Source organism: Anastrepha ludens, chromosome 3 (genome assembly GCF_028408465.1).
Source record: "Anastrepha ludens isolate Willacy chromosome 3, idAnaLude1.1, whole genome shotgun sequence".
NCBI lineage: Eukaryota > Metazoa > Arthropoda > Insecta > Diptera > Tephritidae > Anastrepha > Anastrepha ludens.
This window is the reverse complement of record NC_071499.1, coordinates 128,882,087-128,896,362: the sequence shown is the minus strand read 5'-3', so window position 1 is coordinate 128,896,362 and position 14,276 is coordinate 128,882,087. Positions and strand designations below refer to the sequence as shown.

At 40.3% G+C, this 14,276-nt stretch overlaps 1 protein-coding gene across 1 annotated transcript; it reads right to left on the bottom strand.

Moving 5' to 3' along the window:
- Positions 1 to 11,511: 11,511 nt before the first annotated feature.
- Positions 11,512 to 12,453, bottom strand: LOC128857737 (mucin-1-like). The gene has a single exon (XM_054093481.1). The coding sequence runs from the start codon at positions 12,451 to 12,453 to the stop codon at positions 11,512 to 11,514; it is 942 nt and encodes a 313-aa protein (XP_053949456.1).
- Between the last annotated feature and the right edge of the window lie 1,823 nt (positions 12,454 to 14,276).

Below are 14,276 nucleotides of genomic sequence, written 5' to 3'. Positions count from 1 at the left end.
ACGTTTGGATGTCAGCCTGGCGTTGAAAGTGCAGGAGTATCGTATCCATAACACATCGCCGCCGCTCAATGCAAAGCCTTTCGAAGCAGGGAGCGAAAGAGATTTGGGGTATGCTGCTGGAGGGACATTCGTTTGCCGGATATAAATCCGGGTCGTTCCGGTAACGTAGAACCGACTGTCGTGGGAACGCGACTGCCTGCTCTTCCACATTGCTTTTAAGTATAAAGTCCCGACCATTGATCCGTCGACGTACGGTCCTACATGTGGTAGTTCCAATGGGGCTCGAACGGAATCAAATTTACAAAAGACGTGACTACAATCGTAAATGTCTTTGGGCTTCGAATGGTGAGTTGTAGGCTTCGATCAGATATTTCTAATGAGTTCCCTTAGTTTGTCCCAGGTACTCGAAGGGGAGTGCCGAAGAGTAGTTCCGCTGGCGATGCATTGAGGTCTTCTTTTAATGATGTTCGCAAACCTAAAAGTACTGTTGATGGGATATCAGGTCATGGAGTTGGCGTATCAGCTTGGCACATCGGGGCTCGGTGTAGTCTTTCGGTCATGCCATTTGACTGCGATTGAAATGGTGCTGTGTGTACAGTTTTCACTCCAACTAGCTTCGCAAAGGCATTGAATAAAAGTGACTCGAACTACCTACTCTGGTAAGATTTTGATGGCGAGAGGAGTACCATAAACACCTGAGTTGCCTTTTCTGCGCAGGCATTCGCATTTTTCGCTTATTATTTTTAATAGCTGTTTTCAGGTACTCACTGAGGGATGTTTGGAATCCTGCTGCGCGAGATATCACCTGCAATAATTCACCATGACGACGAAGCGACGCAAATCTGTCTTGTGAAAATTTTTAATGGCGCGTACTTAATTTTCAGGAGGCTTGGACTCGTGGCGGGTCACGAAGCACCTTAACTAGATTACTTCACTTTTACCGAAGCGGCATTTTTAACACACTTTTATTAGCTTGGGTTGTATGTATGTATGTATGTAACGGAATCTTTGAGCTTAATTTTCACTGGCTTCTAAAAATCGGATCGACTTGGAATTTTGCACACCTATCAAGGACCGATGACAATGCAATAATTTGATAAAAGTTTTCCATTATCCTTATTAGGATTGCCAGGATTAATATTTTCTTTTTTTACCTGTGGGCAAAAAGTAAGGTGAATTTGGTTGTAAAATGAAAAATCTTTATTTATTCTTGTAAATCAGTTTCTCAGGCTCCCTCCACGAAATAAGTTCTTCATCCCGATTACTTCTTTATCACGGCCGATAACTGCATAGTTTTAGACTCACAGTCGATAAGAAAGAAATTAAATATAACACGAATATATCGAATCATTTATTCACTGACTGCAATGATAATAATAATTTTCATTCATAATAAAAAATAGTTTAAAAAAAAACTAAAAAACACGCTTTTATTGCTAATCGAACTAAAAAGTAGAAAATAAATTTTAATGACAAAGAGACCTTTAATGAAGTAATAGCAAATCGAACGATCAGTCATAGTCAACTACCTCAGAACAGAATTGTAACAAAAATTAATATACAAATAGAGTAATTCAAATTAGAGTTAAAAGCTAGACACCACCGCATTCTCTTGTGGCTTCTTCCTCCAAAACCGATTCGGCTGCGGAGAAACAATCAATAACCAAAACTGTTTTGCCAGAAACTGGGAAAACTAATCGGACAGAAGTCTCCAAAAAACCTGTCCCTCCTCATCTCCGTCGATATAGAGACAAAAGACGCGCCACTTTCCTTATGGAAAAGCTCGGCAAAACCCCTGAGGAGGAGCTGTCCGACCAACAAAAGGCACCCCTCGATTGGGCCCGGGAATTCCTTCGGAAGTATGAGGCGTCCAAAGAAAAACCGAGTGCAGCTAAGCGGCAGTGGTCTTCAGAGGATCCTCATAGCTCCAACGACCCCAATCTTCCTCTGAGGTCAAAATACGCAAGTTCTGCGAAGTTGCCAGAGATAGTCTGGTCATGGCGGTGGTGGATAAGAGCCACCCTGACGGTTTCATCTCTCCATCAAACTGGAAGATTGTGGAGAGAAAACTTCAGTTGGGATACCTGGACGTTCTGAAACAGAACCCAGCGCCTCCTCCTTTCTGCTCTGACGCGGGATGGTTCCAGGCAAGGGTCAAGTTGATCGCGTGCTCGGATCAACGTTCTGTCAACCTGTACGGCATGGCCCTCGACCGACTCGGCGAGGTATGGCCCGGGGCGAATCTTAAGCTCGTCAATAAGAGCGAAATACCAAACCAACCACGCGGTAGAGCAAGAATACCTCTAGAGCCATCCGATCCGGAAACTATTCTGGAGCTACTGAAGATCGGAAACCCGAACCTACCCACCGAAAACTGGAGGGTAGTTAAGGTGGAAGAGCCTTCAGGAAACTCCAGACATATCACGCTGCTCCTGGACCAGGAAAGCGTTAAAGCACTGGACGACCGCAAGGGGATTGTGGCGTTCGGGTTCATCACCACTACCATTTGGACCTATCAGCCGAAAAATCTCCTCGCACCCAGCGAAGAGAGTACGGCGGCCCCCAAGATGGATGTCGATAAGCCTCTCTCACAAGCTTCGACGATTGAGTCCGACTCGGAATCGAACAGCGAACTTGTGGGACACTTATTTAACATTCAACTCGGGGACGAGGATAGACTTCTAGATAGCAGTGATGACGCGAACGACACAGTCATTGAATGTGCGTCTAAAAGTGCTGCAGATTAATCTGCACCACTCTAAGGCTGCCTCGGCCTCATTCTTCGTCTCTCTGACCTCAGAGAAGACATCATTCTCATCCAAGAACCTTGGATATCAAACAACAAGATATGCGGCCTGAAAGATAGGCACTACACCTTGTTTCAAGGTGAGGCTAACGTTAGATCGCGCTCTTGTATTCTCATTCGAAAACATATTAATGCTTTTCTTCTTCCCTTTAGCAACGCTGACACCACTGCCATAGAGGTTGAAGCTGTCCACGGCCCGATTTGGATTGTGTCGGCTTACATGCCTTACGACGCAGCGGAGGCGCCTCCTCCTGAAGCAGTGAGAAGGCTCGTCAATACGGCGCATCTGAAGCAGAAACGCATCATCATTGGAGCAGACGCTAATGCCCATCATAATGTTTGGGGTAGTACAAACAACAACACACGAGGTGAGCAACTCTTTGACTACATTCTAGCGAATAAGCTTGATATATGTAATAGAGGTGATGTCCCTACGTTTCTTAACTCGGCTAGAAGAGAGGTACTCGATATTACTCTTGCTAGCGAATCATGTACACAACTGGTGCAGGACTGGAGCGTTGATAAACAGCACTCTTTTTCCGACCACCAATATATAACATTCACTTTAAAAGCCGAAACGGCAAAACCCATGAAGTACCTTAACAAAAAACGTATGAATTGGATCAAATATAAAGAACATCTTGCCAATGACTTCCTGATATCAGGCAGTTTGAAATGGCAAATAAAAACGATATCGAAAACGCTGTCAACATGATAACGAAGACGTGTCAAAGCGCAGCACGACAATCTTGCCCCCTGACGAAAACAGGAGGTAAGCATAAACCTTTTTGGTGGACTCCAGAAATCTCAGAACTTCGCAATCGAACTCGGAAACTCTTTAACCAATCTAAAATAACAGACGAATGGGAAGAATATCGACAATGTCTCAAAGACTTTAAGAAAGCTGTCAGAAGTGCAAAACGCACATCCTGGCGATCATACACTCAAGAATTAGAGAACACTTCAGAATTAAGCAGACTACGCAAGATTATTGCATCAAACCCAGTCTCTCCCAGTTTTATCATGACTCAAGATGGAACTTGGACTACTTCAACTGACCGCACTCTTAGAATACTTCTAGAATCTCACTTTCCAGGCTGTGTTGCCAACTTACCTGCACTTCCCAGTACTCTTCAGAGTAATTATGGGAATAGATCAGATCTAATCAGCTCGAATAGCATCTCTACAGCAATACTAAGCTTTAAAAAATTTAAATCACCAGGTCCTGACAACATCATTCCAGCAGAACTTCAAGAAGGACTGGAAATTCTACTGCCTTGGTTAACAAGGATCTTTAACAAGTGTTTAAATCTCTCTTACCTTCCGACAATTTGGAAGAAATCGAAGGTAGTATTCATTCCGAAAACGGGGAAGCCTTCACACTGCAAACCAAACGACTTCAGACCCATTAGCCTAACCTCTTTTTGCTTAAAGGCTTTTGAAGAAGTCTTAGATGAGCAAATCAAAACCCAACTTGATACTAAGTTGATCTCTGAGGCACAACATGCCTACACTAAAGGGAAATTGACTGAAACGGCACTTCATTCACTGGTGCAAACAGTGGAAACTTCCCTTCACAATAAGGAGTACTCTCTTGTCGCATTTATGGACATAGAAGGTGCTTTTAATAATATTGAACCCAACGCTATTTTGTCTGAAATTGCCAAATTGGGTATTAATTACTCCATCCGAAAGATGATCGAACAAATGCTTCAAAATAGAATAATCACTTCAGAGCTTGGGTTAAGCCGCATGAGAATGTACGCCGTCAAAGGCACTCCTCAAGGCGGAGTACTTTCACCCCTTTTCTGGAATCTCGCTGTAAACAGTTTGCTTCGAAATCTCGAAAAAGCAGGCTGCAAGGTTGTAGCCTATGCAGATGACATTGCACTCTGCGTGTCAGGCAAACACCTGAATACCCCTACGCTCAATCAATATTCTGTCAAAATGGTGCACCGAATGCGGACTAAATGCGAATCCAGCAAAGACAGATCCTGTTCTCTTCAATAGGAAACAACAAGCTCCTCCACTGCAAACAATAACTTTAAAAGGGGAATCATTACTCCTATCTGATTCAGCTAAATATCTAGGAGTTATTCTAGATAGGAAGTTGAGTTGGAAATTGAACATCGAAAACAGATGTAAAAAAGCTTTCATAGCTCTCTATACTTGTAAGAAAGCTATAGGCAAAACCTGGGGTTTTTCACCTCGGATCATTTATTGGATATATACCTCGATCATCAAACCGATACTCTTCTACGGTGTGGTTGTATGGTGGACAGCACTCGAAAAACGGTGCAGAGTAGCCACAATTGATCGAGTCCAAAGAACAGCCTGCCTCCTGATAACAGGATGCTTAAGTACAACACCTACTAAGGCTCTAAATACGTTGCTTCACTTGTTCCCTATCGATCTGGCTGGCAAAGCGATCGCAGCGAAAGCAGCGACATGCATGAATGCTATATCGAAATGGAATAAGTATCTTGGCCATTCGACCATACTGAACAGGAACACTGTTATCTCTTCCGACATAGACTATCATGTAAGTCTTCCATCACCACCCTTGCTATTCTCCTGTTCACTCCCAACTAGGGAAGAATGGAAGACAAATTTCACCGAAATCGATGGCCCTCTGATTATATACACAGATGGTTCAAAACAAGACGGCAAAGTGGGATTTGGAATCTTTTGCAATTCCCCTCACATCAATCTATCATTTAGATTACCCGACTACTGTAGTGTATTCTAAGCGGAAGTATGCGCTATCTGGTATGCTGCGAAAACTATCTTAGAAAAGAGAGTATCACCAGAGGATATCCGCTTTTTCACTGACAGTCAAGCGGCCGTTCGAGCACTCAGCTCCTCTTATACTCACTCAGATGTGGTTCAATCCTGTGTCTTATCTCTTAACGAGATAAGTGTTCAGAATTCTGTCCAAGTTATCTGAATACAGGGTCACAGTGGATTCGAAGGTAACTGCAAAGCTGATGAGCTCGCGAGAGCTGGAGCTGCGCAATCAAATGTTAGTAACTTACCCTCAATCCACATTCCGCTCTCAACATGTAAAATGCTCATTGATCGAGAATTTCACAGCATTGCCGATCGGAGGTGGCGAGTGGAAACTACTTGCGTTACGATCAGACAAATCTGGCCATCCTACAATCTGAAATAGACAAAAACCCTTATAAGTCTAAAGCCACTGCCTTTTGCACACTCACGCACGTCGGCTCGGCCTGTGCAGATATTGCGAGGACGAAGATGAGGAAGTATCGAGCAGGCAGTTGCTGTGCAGTTGTCCCGGTCTAGACAGATGTCGACTCGCTCTTCTAGGCTCACCAACAATTGACAATATTTCAGTACTCTCGGACCTGAAAATCGAAACTCTCATCAAATTCTCGAAACGAATTAATATCTCTGACCAAAATCTATAATAAAAATCTCGGTTAGGTGGGGAAATCATACAATATAATGAGCTCTAAGGCAACACAACGGACCCAACTTGCGGTCTATGTGGCACTCCGATGCGGGGTCACCCTTAAACCAACCAACCAACCAAGTCCGTTAAAATACTTTGTTAACTATTCAATTGTATAAGCAAATTTAAACCTTATCAAATTACAAAGAAGACAAACAAAATTCCACTTAGAGTAAAAAAAGTTACATTTCCTAAACATTTGATAAAAACAATATTTCCGCTGAAAATAAAAATACTTTAACAAAAACTGCTGCACTACAATTTGCACAATTTTATAATTTTGAGAGTATTAATTATAAAAGCCAATTTTGCAAGCCAGTCAACGTCAAATTACAAGAAAAAACGCGAATACAATTTTACATATAATCAAAATCTTTACATTCAATATATACTAAGAATAAAAGTCACAGCAATTTGCAAAAGTTGTAATCTTCTTCATCTCGCCTATTTATAGCATTCGGATTGTCATTGTTGCCCGTTTCCATTTGTCGCATTTCCAGTTCCACATTGGGAAACACTACGACGCGCTCACTGCCTCTCCCACGGATAAGGCGGAAAAGTACCCATGCATAATACAATACAACTATAATTATACCAGTAACTATTCCAACTTCCTCCCACATGATCTCCTGTGATTTTTGTGATATTCCTTCTTATAGCAATTAATTAGTACTTTAAGCCGGATCTTGACAATTTTGCTTTACCGAAACTTTTGCTTTTATCCACTTCTTTGACTATTTAAGTCTCGTCACCCCACCAGAGTTGCCAGCCGCACTTAGTGGCACCACCTTAACTCTAAGTGCGGTTTTTTAAACATTGAAACTTCAAATATTCTTACAGTATTAAAAAAGTGGTTGGATTTCCATAATTTTCGGTCCATTATGGAGCAAAAATTGCAAAATTGACAAAAGTTGCTCCATGAGCAATAATATGATAGAAGAGAGAGTACTCCTCTCTAAGTCTAAAAAGTCTACTATCTACAATTTTTAAGCTCTCCGGGCATGACACATCAAATGATTAAAAAAGTTTTTCGAAAAAGAAGACGCAATAGCAAACCTCCGAGTGTATTTCTGCCATGAAAAAGCTCCTTATAAAAATATCTGCCGTTCGGAGTCGGGTTGAAACTGTTGGTCCTTCCATTTGTGGAAAAACATCAAGACACACACCAAAAATAGGAGGAGGAGCTCGGCCAAACACACAATCCAGAAAGAAATTGTAATTTAAAATAAAAAAATTATATTGAAAACAATTAAGAAAAAAATTGGAATAAAGAAACTTGCTATTCCAGAATTTCAAAACAAAAAAACAAAAAAAAAAAATTAAATTATAATTAAACATTTAAAAAATAAAATAAAAATGGCAAAAAGGAAAAAGATACGATTTAAAAAATTATTATAGGAAAACAAGTATCATTTTGTTATTTAAATAAATAAATTTAAAGCTAAAAAATTTTAGATTTCAAAATAAAAAAATATTTAATCATAAAAAGTAAAAACTAATATTAAGCAAAGAGCAACAGTTACTTATGAATAAAATAAATTGCATTTTTGTAATTTGAAAATTTGGGAGTAAAAATTCTTATTCTTCTTAATTCGCCCGATAACCGCTTACGCGATTTTGGCCGAGTTTAGCAAAGCGCGCCAATCGTTTCTTTCTCGTGCTAACCGACGCCAATGGGACACATCAAGTGAAGCCAAGTCCTTCTCCACCTGATCTTTCCAATGCAGAGGAGGCCTTCCTCTTCGTCTCCTACCCCCAGCTGATACCGCATCAAATACTTTCAGAGCCGGAGCGTTTGTATCCATTCGTACGACATGTCCCAGCTGACGTAGCCACTGGATCTTTATTCGCTGCGCTATGTCTATGTTGTCGTAAAGCTCATACAGCTCATCGTTCCATCGCCTGCGATATTCGCCGTTGTCAACGTGCAAAGGTCCAAAAATCTTACGCAGAATCTTTCTCTCAAACACTCCAAGCGTTGCTTCATCGAATGTTGTCATTCTGCGCCATACGTTAGGACGGGCATGATGAGAGCCTTGTAGAGTCTTAGTTTTGTTCGTCGAGAGAGGACTTTACTGCTCAGTTACCTACTTAGTCCAAAGCAGCACTTGTTGGCAAGAGAGATTTTGCGCTGGATTTCAAGGCTGACATTGTTATCGGTGTTAATGCTGGTTCCTAAATAAACGAAGTATTTTACAACCTCGAAGTTATAACTGTCTACAGTGATACGCGAGTGCGCCGTCTGTTTGTTTGAAGACAGAAGGTACTTCGTTTTGTCCTCGTTCACCACCAAATCCATTCGCTTTGCCTCTTTATCCAGTTTGGAGAAGGCAGAACTAACAGCGCGGTTGTTAAGGCCAATGATATCGATATCATCGGTATACGCCAACAATTGTACGCTCTTATAAAAAAAATTGTGCCTGAGTGATTAAGTTCTGCGGCTCGTACGATCCTCTCCAACATCAGGTTAAAGAAGTCACACGACAGCGAGTCACCCTGTGTGAAACCTCGTTTGGTATCAAACAGCTCGGAGAGGTCCGTCCCAATTCTGACGGCGCTGCTGGTATTAGTATATTAATAGTTTTGCGGGGATACCAAATTCAGACATCGCGGCATACCGATAACTCCTTTTCGTACTGTCGAATGCAGCTTTGAAATCGACGAAAAGATAGTGTGTGCCGATTCTCTTTTCATGGGTCTGTTCCAAGATTTGGCGTATTGTGAATATTTGATCGATGGTAGACTTTCCTGGTCTAAAGCCACACTGATAAGGTCCAATCAGTTGGTTGACAGTCGGCTTCAGCCTTTCACAAAATACGCTCTCTAGAACCTTATAGGCGATATTTAGAAGACTAATCCCGCGGTAATTGGCACAGATTGCAGAATAACCCTTCCTATGGATTGGGCAGAGCACACTTAAATTCCAATCGGCAGGCATACTTTCATCCGACCATATTTTGCATAGAAGCTGATGCACGCACTTTACCAGCTCCTCGCCGCCATGTTTGAATAACTCAGCCGGCAGTTCGTCGGCACCCGCGGCTTTGTTGTTCTTTAGCCGCGTTATCGCTATTCTCACCTTGTCATGGTCGGGTAGCGGAACGACAATTCCGTCGTCGACGATTGGGGTATCGGGATCTTCACTTTCTCTGTGACATGCGTAGCTACCACTGTTTCACAGGTTCGAGAAGTGTTCCCTCCATAATTTAAGATTGCTCTGGATGTCAGTCACCAGTTCGCCGTCTTTGTTCTTACAGAAAAACGCCCCGGTCTTAAAACTTTCTGTGAGCCGTCGAACTTTCTGGTAGAATTTTTTCGGGTGTGGTTCCTGTTGGCCAGCATCTCAAGTAAAAATTAATTATTAGAATATATGAAGAATTTAAAACTTAAAAAAGATCAATATGAATTTTATTATTATTTGGTAGTGCCGAAACAAATAAATTCCATTTGGATCGCTTGCTGGCTTTAAGCCTTGTTTGCGGCCATGTCAGTGAGGCGTCAGCCATCGTGAATTCATCGTCAAAATCCTTAGGGTCGACCTATACGGCGTGAGCCTTCTGGATTCCAGTCTAATGGCATTCTGCTGATGTCAGTCGCAGGTTTTCACATCTATGACCAATCCATCTCCATCTACGCTAGCGAAACTCAATTTGAACTGGCCTTTGCCTACCTAAGGGCAGGAGCTCATCATTGACACCCATATGCGTAGGATGGCTCTAAGGCAGCGATTTATGCTGGTAGTCTGTCTGTACGATCAACTCAATTAGACCTCTAAGGTTGGTTCCATCCCCACGCCACACGGTTACGTGAGAGAATTGAAATATTTTTACCTAGAAAACCTGCTCTGATTATAGCTAAGGCTGGACATTTGCAAAATAAGTGCTCAACTGTTTCTTCCTCTTCTTCATCGCTACAACTTCTATATACAATATTCATAAGAGAAAACTCCTAGTCTCAAGGAATTTGGCAGGAATAGCCAATGACCGGTTATACAAGCCACAGCTATGTTAGTTAGTAATTAAAAAAAAAAAAAAACAAAGTAATACAGGTTTATTTACAATTTATTATAGGAAAAAATATTACAATTAAAAATGTACTGCTTAAAATTCAAAACTACAAATTCATTACAAGAAAAAAAGCAATTTAAAACAAAAAGTTAAAAGTACTCAATTCAATTAGTTACAATTTACAATTAAAGAAATAAAAAAAAATTCAAGTTAGTCATTAAAAAATAAAGTAATACAGGCTTATTTACAATTTATTAAAGAAAAAAAATTATAATTAAAAATTTATATCAACTTAAAGCTATGGACTAAAAAATACAATAAAACTAAAAATACTTAATTATGGCAATAAGTAGTGAATGCAGGCAAATTTAAATCAATACAGAATTTAAAAACTCATTGAATAGAGTATAAGAATAAAAATAAATGGAAGTGCAAGCTCCACTTAAGAATATATAAAAAAAAATTATTAAAATGACGAAAAATGAGTAAAAATTGGCAAACCACTAATTCAAGCAAACTCAAATTTTGATTAAAAAATAAGAATAATACAGGTAAGAGGTAAACGAAAAAAAAATTAAATACTTCAACTTAAAAAATCAAAAATACAAATTCATTTAAAAAAAAAATCATTCAAAAAATCAAAGGCAGTGTGAATGCTTACCAATATTCACTACAGGAATTAAATAAAATGTTATTTTACAATTAAGAAAAACTGAAATTATCAGTTGAACATAAAAAATACAAAATATATCATAATTATCAGACATCATTTACGGGAATAAGACGTAATACTTTTTTATAACTTAAACTTAACTTAAACACTAAAAGAGTTTTCTGCTGAAACTCAATCATTTCTAAAGTACAGTTTTATAATTTATACAGAGAAATAAATTATAAAAGTACAGATACTTTCAGCATAAAAAAGTTCTAAATTCATCCGACATTTCTACGTCTTCGTCAAGTGACAATAATAAACTTGAATACATTTTTATAATTTATAAATAAGTACAAGTTAAAGGACTATACGACCTACAAAGAATAATCACTAAGAAATAGTTTTAATACACATTTAACACATATAATTGTTATCGATTTGTTCCTTAAACTTCGCTGGAACGCGCCATATCCATTGAATATAAAATCAGCAAAACGTCGTCAAATAAGGGAATAGAAAATTTAGACAAAGAAAACGACCGCCATTAGAATCTTTTGCCGACTCTGCTCTAAACCGACGTTTGGGATAGCACAGAAGGACGCTTAGAACGCGACTTAGAAGGCCCTTGCCCCGAATCCGAGGTAGTACGCGGCACAGAACGTCGCGAGGAATGTGGATCGGTAGTTGGCATATTACTACGCGTATGTAACGGAGCAGGTGGCGCCGAACGTCGGTCAGCACGTCGTTCAGAACGTGACATAGGACGTGAGGTAGCAGCTGGCGCAGGATGAGACGAGGATTGCGCCGCAGCTTGTACAGGACGAGACGAGGATTGCGCAGCAGCTGGTACAGGACGAGACGAGGATTGTGCAGCACCTGGTTCTGGGCGAGACACGGATTGCGCATCAGCTGGTACAGGGTTAGACAAGCATTGCGCATAATGTGAGGCGGTAAGTGACTTAGAACGTGAGCTTGAACGTGGGTTAGAATCGGCCATGGTGTCAGGTGGAGAAAGTAGCGCATTACTTGGATCAGCAGTTGGCACAGCACTAGAAATATGGCCAGGCAAAGAGCGACGCGCCCCAGGTGGCGTAGAAATTGGCGTAGTACGTGGCGTAGAACCTGATACAACAAGTGGCACATAAGATGGCGCCGGAGCAGTGATATGACGTGCCTTAGAATGCAGCACGGTGCTGTGCGCAACACCTGGCATGCCCGCTGGCGCAGTACGTGGCAAGACTCCAGGCAAAGAATATTTCGAACAATGTGGCACAGCACTTGAAGAGGAGGTTGTAGAGCGCGGCTTAGCGCTTGACGTTGAAACACCTGACATGGAATCCTTGTAAGCAGTTGGTAGTTGTTCCATTAGTATACCATTCTCTTCGGGTACTCTCGTCTTTCTGCAGTATATGTAATAAATGAAGTAACACACGCCAAAGAATGCGGCGGTAAGAGCGATCGGTATTAAAAATATAAGAAAATTCGTAAATGCTTCCTTTATTGGATCCATATCGTATGCGGCGTTTGAAACTATTAATTTTTTGCCACCTCTCTTGTAATACACTACTCGACTACGTAGTGGTCGAATTCCACAGTACCGCCTCGCTAGTGCAGAATGTGGGCATAGCGGTTTTTTGGCAGTGATATACACGCGAGGTCAATGACATGGGATTAAAGGAAATATCGGATGACAAAAGGCCAAACTAAAGAGAAATATGGAAAACTCAGAAAGCGTTGATGAAGCGGGAAATGAAGGAAGTATAGAATAAGATGTGGAATAAAATATGAAAACTTTGCACTAAAAATATAGAGTTTTTATTTATAAAATCAGGTGATCTCAACTGCGGACGAATTCCACAAAATAACTATTTTTTCATATTTGGAGACCCAGCTGGTGCTGATTATGCTTTATTGACTTTTTTTTTTAATAAATTCTTTAGCATTAAGCAGGACATCGGCATTTTAGCACCAATGTTGCCAGATTGCTTTTACGGTTTTATATGTTTTTTCCGTTACAACATTACCATTTGTGGATCAACATCTAGACACGCACTTCAAATTGGAGGTGGAGTTCGGGCCGCTCCCTCCTCCGAATGGCAGATGGTTTTTTATGAGGAGGTTTGTCATGACAGAAATATAGGTACAATTGGCGGTTTGCCATTGCCTGTCGGGAGGTGCTTTTATATTTATTTACCCCTTTCAGCGTTTGCGACTCGAACTCGCCCAGAACGGGTTTGTTTGATAAATGCCCGGAACCTAATAGCCACGCCATGTATTTAAGGTGACACGAAATGTCAGTATTCACAAAGAAGAGATCGTTTTAGACCCTAAGGAGAGGAAATCTTTAAATCCATGGCAATCATTTTGCATATCGCAAATTCGCGAGTAAATATCTTCCAAAGTTTAAGAATAGATGAAGTACCCGCTCCACATGCTATAATGAGCTCTAAGGCAACACAACGGACCCAACTTGCGGTCTATGTGGCACTCCGATGCGGGGTCACCCTTAAACCAACCAACCAACCAAGTCCGTTAAAATACTTTGTTAACTATTCAATTGTATAAGCAAATTTAAACCTTATCAAATTACAAAGAAGACAAACAAAATTCCACTTAGAGTAAAAAAAGTTACATTTCCTAAACATTTGATAAAAACAATATTTCCGCTGAAAATAAAAATACTTTAACAAAAACTGCTGCACTACAATTTGCACAATTTTATAATTTTGAGAGTATTAATTATAAAAGCCAATTTTGCAAGCCAGTCAACGTCAAATTACAAGAAAAAACGCGAATACAATTTTACATATAATCAAAATCTTTACATTCAATATATACTAAGAATAAAAGTCACAGCAATTTGCAAAAGTTGTAATCTTCTTCATCTCGCCTATTTATAGCATTCGGATTGTCATTGTTGCCCGTTTCCATTTGTCGCATTTCCAGTTCCACATTGGGAAACACTACGACGCGCTCACTGCCTCTCCCACGGATAAGGCGGAAAAGTACCCATGCATAATACAATACAACTATAATTATACCAGTAACTATTCCAACTTCCTCCCACATGATCTCCTGTGATTTTTGTGATATTCCTTCTTATAGCAATTAATTAGTACTTTAAGCCGGATCTTGACAATTTTGCTTTACCGAAACTTTTGCTTTTATCCACTTCTTTGACTATTTAAGTCTTGTCACCCCACCAGAGTTGCCAGCCGCACTTAGTGGCACCACCTTAACTCTAAGTGCGGTTTTTTAAACATTGAAACTTCAAATATTCTTACAGTATTAAAAAAGTGGTTGGATTTCCATAATTTTCGGTCCATTATGGAG

What these genes read in the sequence shown, in the direction of transcription:
- LOC128857737 (XM_054093481.1), bottom strand. Translation starts at nt 12,453, where the DNA reads ATGGATCCAATAAAGGAAGCATTTACGAATTTTCTTATATTTTTAATA.